The sequence below is a fragment of the Epinephelus lanceolatus genome, chromosome 7, assembly GCF_041903045.1.
Source record: "Epinephelus lanceolatus isolate andai-2023 chromosome 7, ASM4190304v1, whole genome shotgun sequence".
In the NCBI taxonomy this organism is placed as follows: Eukaryota; Metazoa; Chordata; class Actinopteri; order Perciformes; family Serranidae; genus Epinephelus; species Epinephelus lanceolatus.
In genome coordinates, this window is record NC_135740.1 from 42,185,726 (window position 1) to 42,200,096 (window position 14,371).

At 41.6% G+C, this 14,371-nt stretch overlaps 1 protein-coding gene across 1 annotated transcript; it reads left to right on the forward strand.

The window, feature by feature from the left end:
* Positions 1-485: 485 nt before the first annotated feature.
* smu1a (SMU1 DNA replication regulator and spliceosomal factor a) lies at positions 486-7,218 on the forward strand. The gene is made up of 12 exons (XM_033632460.1): positions 486-614; positions 1,187-1,397; positions 1,854-2,006; positions 2,486-2,596; positions 2,811-2,939; positions 3,070-3,189; positions 3,314-3,430; positions 4,042-4,169; positions 4,270-4,396; positions 4,509-4,676; positions 4,945-5,097; positions 6,249-7,218. The coding sequence occupies exons 1-12, from the start codon at positions 589-591 to the stop codon at positions 6,345-6,347; spliced, it is 1,542 nt and encodes a 513-aa protein (XP_033488351.1). The 5' UTR covers positions 486-588; the 3' UTR covers positions 6,348-7,218.
* Positions 7,219-14,371: the final 7,153 nt, after the last annotated feature.

The following is a 14,371-nucleotide window of genomic DNA, read 5'->3' on the forward strand; positions in this document are numbered from 1 at the left end:
AATTAGGAAGATACACCAAACATGCCCAGTATTGTTTGTGTAAGGATAAAGTTTAGTTCATAGCATTTCTGGCCACTGTGATTTATTGTGCTGCTGAGGCAGAGAGGAAATCTGAGGAGTTGTTGATGCAGCGAAAAAGATTTTGGAAGTACTGGCGAGGAAGGTCAGAGGTCTGCCCCCTCAGAGCCAAGACTGATAGGCCTACTAGAGAATACATTTCTCCAATATTTATTTATTTAATATTTAATTATTAATAAATTATTTATTTATTATTATTTATTTATTATTAAATTAATTATTTATTTTATTTTTGCAAATTTTGTGACATTAAATAGGACAGTTGAGTCTCAAATTTCAATCCATAAGAAGGTGGACATTTTGGATGCAAACCGTCGTTAAACACCGAGGAAAAAGAAGAAATAAAAGACACCAAATTCCGAGTTCATCTACCACCTCCTCACAGCGAGCCTTTTATTTTGAAGGTCCTCAACTCCTCCCACTACTTCCGTGTTTGCCTCCGTGTCCTGCGTGTCTTTCCTATCTCACAGACTCGAGTGGTTTTTGGCTACAGTTTTGAGATAAATAATCATGTCTCTGGAGGTGGAATCAGCAGAGTGAGTAGCCCAGTTAATTTTCTTTAAAGCAGAGTGAATTCTACAACAAATATCCCGCTAATAATTCCGTATTTGATCATATTTTGTGTCAGTGAGGCCTGCCGCATCCTTCGCTGCAACCCGTTAGCGTTAGCATCCTGAGCTAAGCTAACAAGCTAACTTACAGTCACCCCCATAGAAGTTGTTTGCAGTTTTCTAGCTAAGTGACGGCATATAGTCCGAAGTGTCCCTCTGTTATTTAAAGAATTAAATTACCCCTACTTTGTAATTCCATTACTGCTTCATGCAGTAAACAGAATTGACTGATATGTGAATTAGCGAAAGATAGCTTGTTAACGTTAACGTTTAGCTAACATTAGCCTGCCAGTTGTCACAGATGCTGCTCTGACTGGGGAAGTAAATCATTCAAACTTTAGCGGCACAAATCAGTCGATTGTTATTTCTGTAACCGTTGATAATTTTCCTAACACATTCCTATGACTTCTTATTCATCGCATTGTAATTGATTGCAGCTGAAATATGTTACAATGTTTGTTTATCTAAATGTCTGGCATCATGTGTGTTTTCCACAGCGTGATCCGTCTGATTATGCAGTACTTAAAGGAAAATAACCTGCAGCGGACATTAGCCACCCTGCAGGAGGAGACCACCGTGTCCCTGAACACTGTGGACAGTATAGAGAGCTTTGTGGCGGACATAAACAGCGGCCACTGGGACACTGTCCTGCAAGCCATCCAGTCCCTCAAGCTGCCAGACAAGACCCTGATAGACCTTTATGAACAGGTGAGGCTTGGATAGAATATGGTCTCAACATCGTGTACTTTGTATTGTGCTCACACAAGACTTTGATATCCTCCTGTATCTATAACGAGTTTGGTTTTTTAAATATTTCCATTGTTTTCCAGTCATGGTACAAACCAGTTTTGTCATCTATGTTTCATTGTTGTTCCATTTAATTTCTGCACATCAATCCTTAAACTATACTCTGATGTCTTAGTATTTCTGAATAACCTTGATGTCTCTTGTTTCCATGCAAATAAACTGTTTGTTTAAGATATTGTTTTTGCTCATCCTTTGTTATTCCAGATGTTTTAGTTTATCATTTCTGAGATAAAAGACCCTGCTGATGGCATCGCTCACATCAAGAGATGTTTGTGTGAAGGTGTGGAAGGACCTGAGGGATTATGCCTGTAGTCAGGTGCCCTCTAAACTTGAATGTCTGTGTTGTTCCTGCACCAGGTGGTGTTGGAGCTGATCGAGTTGAGAGAGTTGGGTGCAGCCCGTTCCCTCCTCAGGCAGACAGACCCCATGATCATGCTGAAACAGACCCAGCCAGAGAGATACATCCACCTGGAGAACCTGTTGGCTCGCTCGTACTTCGATCCCAGAGAGGTGAGTCCAAATCAGACGTGTAACAAGATGCAGTCCTTGTTCGCCCACGCTCATCCATCCATCCAGTCATATTAAGAGCAGCTGGTCATTTTGCCTTTGGATTCAAAATACCAAAGACCGTTTGATTGGTTCATCTTCAGAGACACATTTTGTACCTACGGTTGTCCATATGAAAAATAATTTACTGTAAGCAGTGAACACTTCGTTCTCAGAACAGGAAATGCCATAGTTTGGATACATGGGTACATGAAGTTATTTCAAACCCAACAGGTAAAAGGCTAAAATAAGCATTACCTTTGCACTGAATTTCCACTTAAGTATTCTTCATCCTCACAAGAACAATAGATGGAAGTGAAATACAGTATAATATCTCCACATGTGCATTCATAACTCATTGATTAAATTCTAAATGTTGCATAAAGAGAACATCTGAATACAGTTGTGTAGAGTTTCTGAAGTTTGTGTTTCTTGTTGTTTAGGCATATCCAGACGGCAGCAGCAAGGAGAAGCGCCGGGCAGCCATCGCCCAGGCTCTGGCTGGAGAGGTCAGCGTGGTGCCACCCTCTCGTCTCATGGCTCTGCTGGGACAGGTCAGTGACCTAGAAACCTGTAGGTGTGATGAGTGTCATTCCTCAGTTGGAGACTTACCATAAAATATTTATTTAGTATCATAATCCTGACATATTTGCACCACATTTTGCACATTTGTGTCTTCTGATCAATATTCCCCATACATTAAGTGAAGTCATGCTGCCATCCAAATAAATTGCTGATGATGATTTTGTCTATTTTTTCCTCCTTCAGTCTCTGAAGTGGCAGCAGCATCAGGGCCTCCTGCCTCCTGGTATGACTATTGATTTGTTCAGGGGTAAAGCAGCCGTTAAAGATGTGGAGGAGGAGCGCTTCCCCACCCAGCTCAGCAGACACATCAAGGTACCCACACTGTCCCAGAGTATGAGATCAGACTGCTTCACTGTTCCAAACTGTGCATTCAGTTGTGGTCATTTGGAGGACTTCAGTGTTTTAAGTGTTCTGACATCACTTCTTTTTCGTCCCTGCACAGTTTGGACAGAAGTCTCATGTGGAGTGTTCCCGATTCTCCCCTGATGGTCAGTACCTGGTCACTGGCTCTGTGGACGGCTTCATCGAGGTCTGGAACTTCACCACTGGCAAAATCAGAAAGGTAATTTACGCACGATAAAGACACATAAACCAGATTTACTGTGTGGTTGAATGTAAGACTTAATTTTATCATTTCAAAATGACTTCTGCTGACTTGAAATAACTGTGTGCACTGTGTCCTGCAGGATCTGAAGTACCAGGCTCAGGATAACTTCATGATGATGGACGATGCAGTGTTGTGTATGGGCTTCAGTAGAGACACAGAGATGTTGGCCACCGGAGCTCAGGATGGAAAGATCAAGGTAGACGAGAAACAATACTTCTATTTCTCTCACTGCTTTTACATCCTGTTGTTACTTTACAGCTAAATATAAGAAAAGTTTAATTATCAGGTTCTTCCTCTGGCACACCTGGATTATAGCCAGGCTACAAACAATGCACATTATTTTTTGTTTGTTTGTTTTAACGATGCGTGAAAGGCTTTAAAGTCAGAGATAAAACTTTCTCCAGGTCAGGGAAACTTTGACATTCAAACCTGGAAATCTCCAAAGATAATGGTGCATGAAATGTAACTAGAACGTGTTTTACTGCAGAAAATGCTGACAGCTGAAATTGCAAAGCATCACTTAAAATATTGAGCTGCCTCAGTGGCAGGTGGACAAAAAAGTTAACTTCCAACCTTGCCTTCTAGGGGCTTTTAATTTGAAAATCCAGCTTTATCTGCCACCTGTTTATTTAACTACTGAAGTAAAACATTTGTCCAACTGAAAGGCAACACTTGAATTCCGAGTAATATTATTGAATCTTTTTATTTCCAGTCAACCTAATCTGTATTTGCGAGTAGTACTTAGGGTAGTTGCTCACAGATGCAGTGTCATGTTGCAAAAACAAATTGAAATGTCTGTGTGTGTAGGTGTGGAAGATCCAGAGCGGCCAGTGTCTGAGGAGGTTTGAGCGCGCCCACAGTAAAGGAGTAACATGCATCAGTTTCTGTAAAGACAGCAGCCAGCTCCTCAGTGCCTCCTTCGACCAGACAATCAGGTAAACTCATACCTGACCAAACAAACACACTTACCCGTTATTCCTCTTTAAAGCTCAAAGAAAATCTAACCTAACTTTATTTCTTTTCTTCCTGTGTAAGAATCCACGGACTGAAGTCTGGCAAAACTCTAAAGGAGTTCCGCGGTCACTCGTCATTTGTGAACGAGGCCACCTTCACTCCAGACGGTCACCACGTCATCAGCGCTTCTTCAGACGGTACAGTCAAGGTGAGAGGAGCAGCTGCTAAAATAGGACGTCTCTTCACAATAAACACAGTAAATGTCTTTATGTGCCTGTAGTGTGCTGTGTGTCTTTAGCCACGTGTGTCTGATCCCACAGATGTGGAACATGAAGACCACCGAGTGCACCAACACCTTCAAGCCTCTGGGCACGTCGGCCGGCACTGACATCACAGTCAACAACGTCATCCAGCTGCCCAAGAACCCGGAGCACTTTGTCGTGTGTAACCGCTCCAACACGGTGGTCATCATGAACATGCAGGGACAGGTCAGTTCAAACTAGCGCAGCACAGAACAGTTCAGCAGGAAGTCGGCGCACAGTGTTGCTCCAGTGACGGGGTGCTGAAATCTGCTCTGGAGCTGTTTCATAAACTGTGGTTAACTGTATTTTTCTCAAATATTGAACAGTAAACATTGAAAGTGTTTGTTTGTTGTTTGCTTATGAAACTGAACCTGCCTACCTGCCTGCCCTTTAACATCCATGCTTTGTGTGTGTGTGTGTGTGTGTGTGTGTGTGTGTGTGTGTGTGCGTGCAGATCGTGAGGAGTTTCAGCTCTGGTAAGAGGGAAGGTGGTGACTTTGTGTGCTGCACTCTGTCGCCCCGCGGCGAGTGGATCTACTGCGTGGGTGAAGACTTTGTGCTCTACTGCTTCAGCACCGTCACCGGCAAGCTGGAGAGAACGCTGACGGTACGTTAGCGCTCTCAGGAGCTCGGATCACAAAGTGTCCAAAAATACCACAGAACATTCCCTCCTCTGCTGCTGCCACAAAACAACAAAACAATCAGACTGTAATGTTCAGATTTAAGTCTTGAAGCTCTTTTTTCTTGCTCATTGATTGCTTTTTAACGAGCATAAATCAGTGTTGTATCTGTAGCTTGTAACCTAATTTATAATGAAAAATCATTTCTAGATCTGCATATGTTTTTGTAGTTCTCCACTAGCGACTTTAAACGTACAATATGTAATTTTCTGCCGCTAGGGGTCTCAAACCAAAACAGTAACAGAAGACGGAGTTGGATGACATCACGAAGTAACGTGGGATCATGGGAGTTGTAGTCATAAAACAGATAAAGATCTGACGTTTCTCACGCCGTGAATTTACCGTCATCAGCTCAGCATTATAGAAACCTATCGCTAGATGTTGTGGTTAGCCAGCCTCTGCTCCACACCACTCCGCAGCGGTGGCCGCTGGCCGGAGCGATGGTGTCCCGGCTGGCAGCAGTGCTTGCAATACACTGGTGGAAATGATTAATATTTCGATAACATCAGCCAGATGTTTGCTTACCTGTCTAGTAGAACCTCTAGTAGAGATCGGCGTCAAATTGTAGTCCTAGATTTTCACGAAGCTCTCTCCATCTCGGCAAGGCCACACCAATATTTATCCTTGATTTAGCTCTCTTCTTAGCCCAAATTCTTCTGGGATCGCTTGGTTGACCCGTACGTTTCCGGTTTACCGGCTTGTTTACCAGGACAGCTTCGGTGTCAGAAGGTACAGCAACCGTTAATGCATAATCATGATCCATGACGAGTTAGCTTAGCCTAGCAACAGTAACGTTCATTCTCTGACGTCTCATCCGGTCTGCTGCTGCTTCTTCTCCTTCATTTAATGTCTATGGTAACTGGAGTTACGTTGCCATTGTGACCTAATGACACGGTCCGTAACGTTTATTAATATTTCATATTTATCTGGGTTTGAAAAATTGTTGGAAACATTTCTGATAATCAAAGTACACAACTAAACAAAATATATAATATTGGTTTAGTCGTTTTTAGACATTTTTATGTGGCAAAACTACATATTATACCTTTAAACGACATGTTCTTGCTGCTCCCTCCAGGTCCATGAGAAGGATGTGATCGGCATCGCCCACCACCCCCACCAGAACCTCATCGCCACCTACAGTGAGGACGGTCTGCTGAAGCTATGGAAGCCTTGAGGTGTTTGACGCCAAACTGAGACTGGACGTTGTCACACAGCAGCTGCTCTCCTCACTCTGGACACTGCTCTGCCCGCTCTGTTTCAGATCACTGTGAACTCAAGGACTTGTTATACATGTGGACGATCTCAGTAACAGTATACGTTTAAATATTCAGCTGCATGTTTCAGTTTGTGCATGTGATTTACCTTTTTACCACTGAAGCCATGCAGCTGGATATTAGTTACCAAAGGCAGAGTGTTTGCACAGCAGAGCCTTTTTTACCTGAAACTGTTTCAGTTTGTCCAAAAGAAATGGTGACATCTTACAAAGCAATATAAGTTTGCTTTACTTTTATTCAGTTGATGAATTTGTATGGGAATGAATGTGTCATGTTGTTTAAGTGATTCAAAATGTCCATAATTCAGTTTCAGTTGCAGGTGAAATAAAAAAGGTTCTGCTGTTCAGCACCTGACCTTTACAGACAAACGTCTTTTTGGAGAGAGGAGGGGAGTTGTCAGATGTAGATACTAGACTCCATTTCATTTTTAAAATTCCTCTTTTTTTGTAAATATATTTTTTATTTGCATTTTGGATTTTGTTTTTCCAAGAACACCTGGTTAAATAGTGTTTTGTTGTTTGTGTCTCTTTCTCTTCTTGTTGAGTCCCAGTTTGAATTGAATGGCATCACTTCAAATTCTTTTATATATTTGTACCCTGAAATGATTTAGTTCTTTCAGCATGGAGAACCACATAATACATTCAATTTAATAAAAGGTCATTGTACGGCTTTTTCCCCACATTAAGAACATGCATTGGAATGAGATGTAATATTTCAGTGTATAAATGTCAATTGTTATTTTGTCTTGCCAATAAAGCTATTTAACCAGAACACTAGAGAGAAGTGATCTATGGTGCTGGAGAACTGGAATGAGGACAAAAATTGTCATTTATCTGATCAGAGTAAAACTTTTTAAGAGGGTTTCTAGAAACAAGGACAGCAGATGTCACTGTACCGCCATTACTAAACATCTTTGTAAGGGGACCTCAGACTCTATAAAAATATGAATAACTGAATATCCAGCCATGCATGGTGCCTCTGTGTGACAGGAAGTGGGAGAGATGAAGGGTTGACTGAGTTTGATCCCTGTGTAAACTGTAGTTGGACAGTTGTTGGTACAGCAGCTCTGCAGAGAGGAGCGTCAAGTCAGTCAGCAACACATATAACAGTTTTGATAACACCTTCAAAATAAAAGCATGGATTTGTCACTTTAGAACATTAGAGTTTAAAGTGTGCTTTCTTTGCATCTGTGCTGCGTCTGTTGTCACCAACATTTTCGAACTTGAGCTCTTTAAAAGTCAGCTGTACATCATCATCATCATCATCAGAAGCATGAAAAGGGTGATTAACTAATTGTAAACTTGGATGATGATATTGGATTATCAGCTCAAGGAGATAATCCGTTTTAAAGCTATTTCTTAGGTAGACCAACAATTTTTCTGCCAATCTTTTTGATTTTCTTCCATATAGAGGGTACAGTATGCGAAAAGTTAATTTTAATCTAAGCCACCTGAGGATAAGTTCACCACCTTGCCATACCCAACTAACATTGCAAGCAAAAAAATCGACTGTTTAAGACTTATTTTAGATGGTTTACAGGCATTACATTGTCTTTCTGTGTTGCATTTTATGGGTGAAAACGATTATTTGAATCTACCTTTTTAAGGCTGCATTGAGCAATCATTTTTATTTGTGATCAATATGCTGATTATTTTCTCAAGTAACAGTTTTGCTTATAAAATATCTGGAAATAGTGAGAAATACTATTATACTTTCCTAGATACAAAGGTGACACCTTCAAACTCCCTGATTTATCCAACCACATGTCTAAAACCTAAATATACACTCACTGGCCACTTTATTAGGTACACCTTGGTGGTACCAGGCTAGCACTACATCCCAAAGGTGCTCTATTGGACTGAGATCTGGTGACTGTGGAGGCCATTGGAGTACAGTGAACTCATTGACATGTTTGAGATGATGTGAGCTTTGTGACATGGTGTGTTATCCTGCTGGAAGTAGCCATCAGAAGATGGGTACACTGTGGTCATAAAGGGATGGACACGGTCAGCAACAATACTCAGGTAGGCTGTGGTGTTTAAACCATGCTCAGTTGGTACTAAGAAAATCTCCCCCACACCATTACACCACCAGCAGCAGCCTGAAGCGTTGATACAAGGCAGGATGGATCCATGCTTCCATCTGAATGTGGTTTTTCCAATCTTCTATTGTCCAGTTTTGGTGAGAAAACCCGTGTGAATTGTAGCCTCAGTTTCCTGTTGTTAGCTGACAGGAGTGGCACCTGGTGTGGTCTTCTGCTGCTGTAGCCCGTCTGCTTCAAGGTTGGACAAGGTGTTGTTGCTTTAGAGATGGTCTTCTGCACACCTTGGTTGGAACCAGTGCTTATTTGACAGCCATGCCACGTTCAAAGTCACTTAACCTTTGTATTGTCCTCCGGGGTCCCCATCTGTTTTGACTGTTCCTTCTCTCCTTCCTTCCTCCCTCCCTCCTCTCTTTCTTTCCTCCCTCCTTCCTTCCTTCTTTCCTCCCTTCCTTCCTTCCTTCCTTCCTTCCTCCCTCTTTCTCTTTTTTCCTTCCTTCTGCCCCTCCTTCCCTCTTTCTTTCCTTCCTTCCTCCCTTTCTCTTTTTCCTTCCTTCTTCCCCTCCCTCCCTGTCTTTCCTCCCTTCCTTCCTTCCTCCTTTCCTTTCCTTCCTCCCTCCCTTCCTTCTTTCCTTTCTTCCTCCCTCCCTCCCTCCCTCCCTTCTTCCTTCGTTCTTTCCTTCTTCCATCCTCATTCCTTCCTTCTTTCCTTCCTTCCTCCCTTTCTCTTCCCCCCTTTCCTCCCTTTCTCCCTTCCTTCTTTCCTTCCTCCCTACCTCTTTCTCTTTTTTCTTCCTTCTTCCCCTCCTTCCCTCTTTCTTTCCTCCCTCCTTCCTTCCTTCCTTCCTTCCTCCCTTCCTTCCTTTCTCTTTTTTCCTTCCTTCTTCCCCTCCCTCCCTGTCTTTCCTCCCTTCTTTCCTTCCTTCCTCCTTTCCTTCCTCCCTTCCTTCCTTCTTTCCTTTCTTCCTTCCTCCATCTCTCCCTCCTTCATTCCTCTTTTCCTTCCTCCCTCCTTCTCTCTTTCTTTCCTTCCTCCTTCCTTCCTTCATTCTTTCCTTCCTCCATCCTCCTTCCCTTCCTTCTTTCCTTCCTCCCTCTCTCTTTTTTCCTTCCTTCTTCCCCTCCTTCCCTCTTTCTTTCCTCCCTCCTTCCTTCTTTCCTTCCTCCCTCCCTCTGTCTCTTTTTCCTTCCTTCTTCCCCTCCTTCCCTTTCTTTCCTCCCTCCTTCCTTCCTCCATCCCTCCCTCCCTCCCTCTTTCCTTCCTTCCTCCTTCCTTCTTTCCTTCCTCCCTCCCTCTTTCTCTTTTCCTTCCTTCTTCCCCTCCCTCCCTGTCTTTCCTCCCTTCCTTCCTTCTTTCATTCCTCTTTTCCTTCCTCCCTCCCTCCCTCCCTCCTTCTCTTTCTTTCCTTCTCTTTTTTTCCTTCCTTCTTCCCTTCCCTCCCTGTCTTTCCTCCCTTCCTTCCTTACTTCCTCCTTTTCTTCCTCCCTTCCTTCCTTCCTTCTTTCCTTCCTCCATCCTCCTTTCCTTCCTTCCTCTCTCTCTCTTTTTTCCTTGTCTTCCCCTCCTTCCCTGTTTTTCCTCCCTCCCCAATTCCTTCCTTCCTTCCTTCTGTCCTCCCTCCTTCTCTCTTTCTTTCCTCCCTCCTTCCTTGCTTCTTTCCTTTCATCCTTCCTCCTTCCTTCCTTCCTTCCTTCCTCCCTCTTTCTCTTTTTACTTCCTTCTTCCCCTCCTTTCCTCTTTCTTTCCTCCCTCCTTCCTTCCTCCCTTTCTCTTTTTTCCTTCCTTCTTCCCCTCCCTCCCTGTCTTTCCTCCCTTCCTTCCTTCCTCCCTTCCTCCCTTCCTCCTTCTCTCATTCTTTCCTCCCTCCTCCCTTCTTTCCTTCCTCCCTCCCTCTTTCTCTTTTCCTTCCTTCTTCCCCTCCCTCCCTGTCTTTCCTCCCTTCCTTCCTTCCTTCCTTCCTCCCTGCCTTCCTTCTTTCCTTCCTTCCTTCCTCCATCCCTCCCTCCTTCCCTCTTTCTTTCCTACCTCCTTTCTTCCTTCTTTACTTCCTTCCTTCCTCCCTCCTTCTCTCTTTCTTTCCTCCCTCTTTTTACCTTCCTTGTCGTGATTTATACTCCGCCAGCAGATGATATTGTGAATGTAGCTCTCACATGCATATTGAAGACCTTTCTGTCGGCTTCTCTCTGATATCTCCGAACAGTTAATTCTTCCAGAAATTTGATGTTAATTCCTTTGGAATATCTCTCACTGATATCGCTGAAAACTTCATATTTCTTATGCTAGAAGCGAAAGCTTGACGGACGTGGCAACAGTAACTAAGGGGAGCGGGGCTTAGCGAATGGTCAAATTAGGAAAAAATTCTTTAGTTAGAAGACTTCTGATTACTTTATTTGAGCATTTTACACTGCGAAACTCAATTCCTTCCACGCAGGTCTTAAAGGCTGTTGGTATAGCTTTCATGAGTTTATTATAATATCTCACAGTACAATGTAATTGATATTTATCACAGAACCTTCCGTGCTCCAGCACATTCCCCCATCATCCATAAAGTGGGCGACAGCCCAAATCCCCCTGGCTCTCCTCCACAAACACTGATTTCCTATTGAGCAATATCTGTTATTCCAAACCCGAGTATTGTGTGGAGTGAAGTTATGCTTATATATTAATTTCCAATAGAGTAAAGGCTGCTGGTGGAAGTCTGAGAGTTTGACTGGCAAGGACTTACTTTCAAAATCACATCTCACTAATAAATCTATACCACACATTCTCTGGAAGATTGCATTGGAGACAATAAACCAAAAAGACTGACTGTTAGTAACAAAAGATTTTAACCACTTCAACCTTAACCCCCCATTCATAGCATCAAAGTCAATGACATTCAAGCCTCCATCTTCATAGCTCTTAACCACGTTACTCTTCCTCAAATAATGGCACTTATTCCTCCATATAAAATCAAAATTGACCTTATTCATATCCTTAATCAGCTTTGTTGTTATAGGTAAAGAGGAGGCTGGATAAATGAGTCGCGACAAGCCTTCCATTTTGGAGAGTAAAACCCTCCCAAATATTGTGACGTCCCTCTGCAGCCACTTATTCAATATGCCTTTACATCTGTTGATATTCTTAACAATGTTCTTATTTTCCATTATGGTCTTATCTTTAGAGATGGTAATTCCTAGATATTTGACCTCTTTCTTCACTTGAATATTGTATAATGGCTGCAGGGGCCAGTCATGTAGAGTTAAGAGTTCACATTTATCAAGATTCAAAATAGGACCTGATGCTTTGGAGAAGTGGTTAATGAGCTGTATGGCAATGTGGATCTGGTTGTCATTTTTTAAAAATAAGACCATGTCCTCTGCCAGCTGACTTATTGTAATTTGTCTGCCCATCTGATGTCTCTGTCTCTAATCTGGATGCCTCAGTAATAAATAACTACAGGCCCATATCAAACCTACCATTTTTAGGAAAGATCATTGAAAAGGTTGTTTTTCAGCAACTTAACACCTTCTTGGAGCAAAACAATTCCTTCGATGCCTTTCAGTCTGGATTTCGAGCACATCACAGCACTGAGACTGCACTTGTAAAAGTTTTAAATGACATTCATCTGAGCAGTGATGCATCAAAGATTTTGGTTCTGGTATTACTGGACCTCAGTGCTGCATTCGACACAGTTGACCATAACATACTGCTCGACAGACTAGAAAAGTTTGTGGGACTTTCTGGCACTGTGCTAAATTGGTTTAAATCTTATTTACATGACAGGGATTTCTTTGTGTCACTTGGCAATTATGAATCTGTGCGAACAAAAATGACATGGAGTTCCTCAAGGGTCCATTCTTGGACCTCTTCTGTTCAACATCTATATGCTCCCTCTTGCTCAGATTATGGAATATCATAACAGCTCCTACCATACTTGTGCAGATGACACACAACTTTACATAACAGTGTCACCAGATGACTACAGTCCCCTATATCTGCTAAATAAGTGCATTGACGAAATCAATACATGGATGTGCCAGAATTTTCTACAACTAAACACAGAATAAACTGAGATAGTTGTTTTTGGCCCCAAAGAACAAAGATCAATGGTCAGTCTTCAGCCTACTAACACCTTAAAAACATAGCAAGAATAAAAGAATTTCTGTCTAAACAAGATACAGAAAAACTTGTTCATGCTTTCATTTTCAGCAGGCTGGACTATTGTAACGGTGTCTTCACAGGCCTGAGTAAAAAAATCAATCAGACAACTGCAGCTCGTCCAGAACGCTGCTGCCAGAGTCCTCACCAACACCAAGAAAGTGGAGCAAATTACACCAGTGCTTAAGTCACTGCACTGGCTTTCTGTATGTCAAAGGATAGACTTTAAAATCTTGTTACTTGTCTATAAAGCACTAAATGGTCTCGGGCCTAAATACATCTCTGATATACTTGTACGTTATGAAGCACCCAGACCCCTCAGATCATCTGGAACAGGTTTACTCAGTGTTCCCAGGATCAAAACCAAACAAGGTGAAGCAGCCTTTAGTTTCTATGCTCCCCGCCTGTGGAACAAACTTCCAGAATATCTGAGGTCGGCTGAAACTGTCAACTCATTTAAATCAGGGCTTAAAACATTACTATTTACTGCAGCTTACCAGTGAACTAGATATGTAACTTATTGTTAGGATAATCTGTAGCTATTGTTTCTATATTTGTCTGCTGTTGCTTTTGCTTTTTAAATACATTTTCTGCACTGTTTTTCTTGCTTTTAGCTTTTGTTTTCAATGATCTGTTGTTCCTTTAATGTTTTATTTTGATGTATTGCTCTTGTAAAGCACATTGAATTGCCTTGTGTATGAATGGTGCTATATAAATAAAATTGCCTTGCCTTGCCTTGACTATTGCTTTGTTGTGGAATAGCGCAGATCCTCCTGTCTCCATATAGCTTTTTTACTTTAATGTTTCTTGAGTTTTAGTTTGTGTATACAACCACAAGTAGGCTATTATAATAACTTACCGGAAAGGTAAAGAGAAAATTCAAGCAAAGTAAGCAAAAAAGGTGAAAAATACAACAGTCATGGCTACAAATGTCCATTTGTAACAAAAAGGGTGTGTGCGTATAGGATCTTGAAATTCAAAAGTCAGTTAGTCAAAATGTTTTTTCCACTGACTCATAAATCATCTAGTTCTTATATTTACTCGTACATTTTTTCATTTTTTTCCCCATAGTATAAATCTCTAGTATCCAACCATTGTTTTCTTGTAACAGGTTCAGTCTTGTACTAGTTCCTTGTTATTGCCTTCTTGCATGTAATGGATTATATCTTGGCCACATATCTACCATAATCTATGACATTATCGTTTATATTTCCAAGATACATAACCTTGCAGTCATTATGTGTCCACACTGTTGTTTTTATCATTTGTTTTATAGCACTTTGAGATTCCCCGGAATGTAAGGTGCATTATAAATAAAATGTATTATTATTATTATTATGTGGCTGAAAGACATTTCCTCATATACGGCATCAGAATAAGGAGCTACATGGGAAATACCTCACAGTCTGTTGTGGGTTAGATATGTTTCATATGTGCACATGCACATGTGTGCAGACATGTATAACTGAATTTTTTTAATATGTGATGTCATTGCTGTTAATATGCTCCCTGGTCTGGTGGTGAGGGCCCTTATCTTGTGGAATTATTACTTCTTTTAATTTTCAAGTCTGTGTTTTCTTTTGCAGACTGCTCTGTGTTTGGGGAAAAACATCAATAAATAAATATAAATTTTTAAAGAATGGTCTCAAGCTGATGAATCAAATCAGTCACATTTTAAATGACCATTTCTACGCTTTTAATTGAAGGCAAACCATCTAACTTGCTTGCTTTAGATTCAGACT